Below are 6,415 nucleotides of genomic sequence, written 5' to 3'. Positions count from 1 at the left end.
TGGTGGCCCGTTCCCCTTGCCTTGCATGTCTCTGCTTGTTAATAAAGATGCCGACCCCGTCCCAGCCCCCGCTACCGTGTCCTTAGAGCTGCGGGATAGGTTTTGCACGATCTGCAGCTGGGAATGCGCGGCGCCTCTGCACCCACCGCCGGCCGAGGCGAGCGCGAAGCTCCCTCCTCAGCACTTTTCCGTCGCCTCCAACCGCGCCCCAGCCCAGACGCGTCCCCGCCCGCCCTCCGAAGGCCGCTGGCCCTGGGTGCGTTTTAGGGTCAGCGAGGTCCTCCTCTCATGGAGCCTAAGGGAGCCCGGCCCGCAGCCCTCCGCAGCCCCCTCCCCAGGCAGCTCCCCGCAGCTCCCTTCCAGCAGCTCCCTTCCAGGCAGTTCCCCGCACACCCCTCTCCGAAGCCCTCCCCCCAGACAGCTCCCCGCACACCCCTCTCCGAAGCCCCCTCCCCCCAGCCCCCTCCCCAGGCAGCTCCCCGCACACCCCTCTCCGAAGCCCCCTCCCCCCAGCCCCCTCCCCAGGCAGCTCCCCGCACACCACTCCCCGCACACCCCTCCCCGCACACCCCTCCCCGCAGCCCCCGCCACCGCCTCCGCGCAGCCCCCGCACCCCCCTCCCCGAGGCCGCAGAGCACAACAACCATTTTCCCCGCCAGGAGCACACGGTGTCCACGCACCGCGGCGGCGTCGCTGATTGGCCAGGCCCCTGGTAAACAAGCGGCGGGCAGCCAATGGGAGGGCTGTGCACGAGGGCAGCACGCGCCGCGGGGCCCTGGCGGCGGGGCCCGGCCCCTATAAAGCGCGGTTTCCGGGCGCGGCGGCAGCGCCCTGGTTTCCGCGGACTGAGCACCCATCAGCCGCCGAGCCCCGCGCCCCCCAGCTGTGCTCCTGTTGGAATCCCTCGGCATCGCCAACAGCTGCCCTTGTTCTGACATCTTTTCCAAAGTTGCCGAGAGTTGCAGAGGGAACTGCTCTTCCGTCCTTTTAAAGCGCCCGTGGATTTAGGGTTTTGTGACCCCCACGACCCGTGTTCGTCGCTCCCCAGCCGCCCCCGCCCGATCATGGTGGTGTTCAAGAAGATCAAGTCTTTCGAGGTGGTCTTCACCGACCCCGAGAAGGTGTACTGCAGCGGGGAGAAGGTGGCCGGCCGGGTGACGGTGGAGGTGTGTGAGGTGACGCGGGTCAAGGCCGTGCGGGTGCTGGCCTGCGGGGTGGCCAAGGTGCTGTGGCTGCACGGGTCCCAGCAGTGCAAGCAGACCCTGGAGTACCTGCGCTACGAGGACACGCTGCTGCTGGAGGACCAGCCGACAGGTGAGCTCCGGGCTTCTCTGCGGAGCGGGTGGGGGTGGGGGAGCTGATTTGAGAAGTTTGAAACGAATACATGGAGCTTCTAAATGCTCGAAGCTGCTCGGGTTGAGCGGTTTGTGTTGTGTCCCTGTATTTGAAGTTTTAAATTTGCAACCCCTTCCCCCATCAAAAAAGGCCAATTGGTCCTATTTTCTTAGAGTGATCCTGCGGGATTTTGCCTTAGCTATTTAAAGATTTCTTTTTTTTTTTTTATGCATACGTTACTCTTTGCTGTTTGAGATGATAGCAGCTTAATTTTAAACGTTGCAAGTTTTTGCCCAACAAAATGCATCAGAATTTCTCAGTGAAGAACATAAGGGATGGAGATGGGGGTGCTACAGTAGGTCCTGCGTCCTGCCCACGAATTCTTATCACACAGATGCGTTCTCAGTGTAACAAGAAACCTAATGGTATCGCCTTTCTCTCCCTGCAGGTGAGAATGAGATGGTTATCATGAGGCCTGGAAACAGATACGAGTACAAGTTTGGCTTTGAGCTTCCCCAGGGGTAGGTATCGGCCAGGTGCATCTTTGGACTTTTCTATCTCAAGATCTTCCCCTCATTTGATCCTGGAGAGTGTTTTTAAATTGTTTCCTTTTTCTTGACACAGGCCTCTGGGAACATCCTTCAAAGGAAAATACGGGCATGTAGACTACTGGGTAAAGGCTTTCCTTGATCGCCCCAGCCAGCCAACACAAGAGACAAAGAAAAGCTTTGAAGTGGTGGATCTAGTGGATATCAATACCCCTGATCTGATGGTGAGGTTCAGTTTAAGATTCTTTTATCTTGGGTCTCAGGGATGATAAGTCACATGTCTTGGGCATTAGATTGAAACACCTTAGGTGGGGATTCAAGTTCTAAGTCATCAAGGTGGGAGGGAAAGCTGCCTGCTCTAGGTAAGGGGTGGAAAGTAAAGAGAAGCGTAGAGCCTGGCGCAGGTGTGGTTCAGTTGGTTGGAGGGTCAGCCTGTGCATCGAAGGGTCTCGGGTTCAATCCCCAGTCAGGGCGAGGTCAGGGAGAATTTGGGAGGCAACCAATATATGCTTCTCTCTCCCTTTCTCTTCCTCTCTTCCTAAAAACATATTCTTAAAAAAAAAAAAAAAAAAAAAAAAAAAAAACGCAGAGAAAGTGTCTCCAGAAAGTCTCAAATCAACCCTCTCTCTTCTCCGTAGGCTCCCGTGTCTGCCAAAAAGGAGAAGAAAGTGTCGTGCATGTTCATTCCTGATGGGCGGGTGTCTGTCTCTGCCCGAATCGACAGAAAAGGATTCTGTGAAGGTAAAAGCCTAAGTCCTGACAAAATAGAAACTGTGGGTTTTGGGGGTGAGGGCAGGGCAGGGGCAGAAGGAAAGGCATCAACTGTACTTAGCATCAGCTTCATCTTTCTTGTTGCTAGGTGACGAGATTTCCATCCACGCCGACTTTGAAAACACATGCTCCCGAATCGTGGTTCCCAAAGCTGCCATCGTGGCCCGCCACACTTACCTGGCCAATGGCCAGACCAAGGTGCTGACACAGAAGCTGTCGTCTGTCAGGGGCAATCATATCATCTCGGGAACCTGCGCATCATGGCGTGGCAAGAGCCTCCGGGTGCAGAAGATCAGGCCTTCCATCTTGGGCTGCAACATCCTCCGCGTTGAATATTTCCTGCTGGTGAGTGGTGGGGTGGGCCTGGAGAGGGCAATTGTTCATCTGTCGGAACAGCAGTGGTGTTTTCTCCAGACCTCCATCTAACAAACTGCCAACTTCCTTTCTAGATCTACGTTAGCGTCCCTGGCTCCAAGAAGGTCATTCTGGACCTGCCCCTGGTGATTGGCAGCAGGTCGGGTCTGAGCAGCCGCACGTCCAGCATGGCCAGCCAGACCAGCTCCGAGATGAGTTGGGTAGATCTCAACCTCCCTGATACCCCAGAAGGTGAGCCAGACCCCATGTCTTAGCCTAGGGCCTGCTTGGGTGTGTAAAATTGGGACGGTCCGCCATGTCTGGGCCAGGATTCTCATCCCCAGCCTCTCTCTGTCCAGCTCCTCCTTGCTATATGGATATCATTCCTGAAGACCACCGGCTGGAGAGCCCCACCACTCCTCTGCTAGACGACACAGATGGCTCTCAAGACAGCCCTATTTTTATGTATGCGCCTGAGTTCAAGTTCATCCCACCACCTACCTACACGGAGGTGAGAATTGTCATTTGACCACTGCATTTGTTCCAAACCTCCTATAGGAAGTTGAGTTGGAGGGATTCCTAAAGGGGGGGTTTCTTTTAGTTTTTACTGGAACTAAAATGTTTTCGTTCTTCCTCCCAGGTGGATCCCTGCATCCTCAACAACAATGTGCAGTGAGCATGTGGGAGAGAAGAAGCAGCTGTATCTACTTGTTTCTTTCCGCCTCTTCCTGGACTCTTCCTTTTTCAGAGGCTCAACAGTCTCTACAGTGGGGTTGGTCCACCCCAGCCTCTGACTCCCCAGCGTAGGAGGTGACCAGCAGGCAGCCTAGTCTCCTGGGCCTTAAAGGATGCACACCCATCCTCAGCCAGCCAAGATGTTGTGATGTCGGGGTGTTTGCTAGATGGGTTTAAAACCATAGGCCCATCCCATTTTCTGAGATCACCTTGAAAATTGAGGCATATTGAGTAATTTTGAATGGCCTCCTGGCATGGTCTTCCCAAGATTTTTTTGCAGGGGAATATATACATAGATCGCTATAATGATACCAGATCATGAACATCTGTATCATGTGGAGCAGAATCAATGTAGCAAACTGGGAAAATGGAAAGGGGGGGAAATCCTCTTCAAAACTTTGGGAAAAGGAGGTTCTTAAAATCATCCTTGCCCTTTGTAAACTTACAGACAAAAATAAAAACTCTCCAGAGCTGATTGGGTCTGGACTTCGGAGAGCTGTGTGAACTAAAGGGAAGGAGCTCTAAGGCGGTCTTTGCTTAGAATGTATTGTTTTTTAACAATCTGGCAGAAAGCATTAATAGCGACGCCCCACCAAAGGTCTTCTAAGCCATTCTCAGAGCCTATTGCACTGTGTTCTGTTGCAAACGTCTTTATATGGGAGAACGTGTTTTTCCTTTCATGTGACTCCTTGGGATTGATTTGGAGGTGATGTGTTTAGCACTTTAGTTCCTGTCATTTTACTCTTTTCTATCTCAAAACGTAAGCTAAAACTGGTCTACTACGTCTCTAGATATAAGCACAAGGACAAAAAAGGTGCTCATGACTGTTGAGACTTTGTCCCAGTGTACAGAATTCTGTAATTCTGACACTCTAACTGTCTGAGAGGGGTTGCTGCCTCCAGCCTTGCCCCACGGTGACTTCTCCTCACCAAGGAGAAGCTAGATGGGGATGCCCAGCCCTGGTCAGAGCCTCCGGACGTTGCCATGAGAAACCCGAGGGCAGGTCTCCACAAAAGCCCCGGGCTCCACTCTCCAGGGTTGGGAGGCGGGGGATGCTGACAGCCCCTCTCACTGCAGCCTTTAGCACTTTGTTCCCCCTCCTGTGTCAGAGCACTGAACTCCACCCTTTTCTGAGAAAGCACATGGACTGAAGGTGGTTTAATGTTTTTTTAATTGTGTATCTTTTTGTATGATTAAAAAAACTATATTTTGTACTTAACCAGATATATTTTCACCCCAAGTAGGGGATATTCTTTGTAAAAAATAAATAAAGTTTTTTAATGGCAAAAACTGTTTTCTTGTCTGTGAGATGGTATTGGAGAAGTTACTAGAAAGTGTGCCTCGCCCTGGCCGGGTAGCTCAGTTGGTTAGAGTGTCATCCCAATGTGCCATGGTTGTGGGTTCAACCCCCGTCAGGGAATGTACAAGATTCAACCAATTAATGCATAAATGAGTGGAACAACAAATTAGTGTCTCTCAATAAATAATAAGTACACTTTCTTAAGAAGTGTGCCTAAAGGAGCGTTTCTCCTACTTCACAATTCATTCTTGAAAACCCTCTGATTGTTACCCATCGACCCTAATGAATATAGTCAGAATGGGGGTTGGAGAGGTGGAGAGGGAAGACATTTGAGCCATATTTGGTCTTTCCCAATTCAGTAAGGAACTAGCTGGGATCTTCTGATGATCTAAGCTAGTTTTCTACATTTATAGTTAATCATTACTAAAGTTCTTCAATTTTGGAGTGCATAAGCTTTTATTTTTTTTTTAATGAGCTTTTAAAAAACAAGAAAATGAGGTTTGTGAGAAAAGGTTTACAGTTCCAGATTTTATCATTTGGCTTCATGGTTTCTCCCCAGTGTAAACCTGGTTTATATAAAGACAAAATAATTATTCAGGACTTAAGGATTTAGTTATGAATATTCTTTTTTAAAATTGATTTTTAGAGGAAAGGAGAGAAACATCAATTCCATTTATGCGCTCACTGATTTTTTTTTAAGTGAATGGGCTTTTTTGTTTTCATGTATTTTTAAAAATATATTTTTATTGATTTCAGAGAGGAAGGGAGAGGTAGATAGAAACATCAATGATGAGAGAGAATCAATCCCCGATCAGCTGCCTTCTGCATCGAGCCCACAACCCAGGCATGTGCCCTTGACTGGAATCAAACCTGGGGCTCTTTAGTCCACAGGCCGATGCTCAATCCACTCAGCCAAACCAGCTAGGGCTCTTGCTGTATTTTTTAAGTTTATTTCAGAGACAGAGCAGAAGGGAGAAGGAGAGAGAAACATCAATGTGAGAGAGAAGCACCAATCAGCTGCCTCCTGCTTGTCCCCTACCAGGAATCAAGCCCCCAAAACCCAGGCATGCGCCCTGACTGGAATCGAACCAGCGACCTTTTGGTGCACGGGACAACACTCGACCAACTGAGCTACACTGGCCAGGGCTCATTGGTTGATTCTTGTATGTGCCCTGACCTGGGATCAAACCCACAACCTTGGGAAAGTGCTCTAACCAACTGAGCTACCCGGCCAGGGCTTAAATTCTTTGCAGGCTGCTCCCATGTTTTTATCTCTTCAGTTTGTACCTTTCCAAGCATATAATCATAATAGTAAATGTTTGCTGAATACTCAACTCCACCCTCATCCCTTAAGATATGTTATGCTTCAGCA

The 6,415-nt window shown here is 50.4% G+C and overlaps 1 protein-coding gene across 1 annotated transcript; it reads left to right on the top strand.

The window, feature by feature from the left end:
• The first annotated feature begins 815 nt into the window (after positions 1-815).
• Positions 816-5,036, top strand: LOC118672849 (thioredoxin interacting protein). Its single transcript, XM_036342789.1, has 8 exons — positions 816-1,314; positions 1,784-1,856; positions 1,960-2,107; positions 2,522-2,624; positions 2,743-2,999; positions 3,104-3,260; positions 3,368-3,519; positions 3,649-5,036. Exons 1-8 carry the CDS (start codon positions 1,065-1,067, stop codon positions 3,682-3,684), a joined length of 1,176 nt encoding a protein of 391 aa, XP_036198682.1. The 5' UTR covers positions 816-1,064; the 3' UTR covers positions 3,685-5,036.
• The last annotated feature ends 1,379 nt before the right edge of the window (positions 5,037-6,415 follow it).

Source organism: Myotis myotis, unplaced genomic scaffold (genome assembly GCF_014108235.1).
Source record: "Myotis myotis isolate mMyoMyo1 unplaced genomic scaffold, mMyoMyo1.p scaffold_m19_p_18, whole genome shotgun sequence".
Classification (NCBI taxonomy): domain Eukaryota; kingdom Metazoa; phylum Chordata; class Mammalia; order Chiroptera; family Vespertilionidae; genus Myotis; species Myotis myotis.
The sequence above is the reverse complement of the archived record's forward strand: the minus strand, read 5'-3'. Positions and strand labels throughout refer to the sequence as shown.

Bases quoted from the DNA above. Each gene is read 5' to 3' on its own strand.
- LOC118672849 (XM_036342789.1), top strand. From the start codon at position 1,065: ATGGTGGTGTTCAAGAAGATCAAGTCTTTCGAGGTGGTCTTCACCGAC. The intron at 3,261-3,367 runs GTGAGCCAGACC...CTCTCTGTCCAG, and splicing joins CCTCCCTGATACCCCAGAAG to CTCCTCCTTGCTATATGGAT. The intron at 3,520-3,648 runs GTGAGAATTGTC...TCTTCCTCCCAG, and splicing joins CACCACCTACCTACACGGAG to GTGGATCCCTGCATCCTCAA.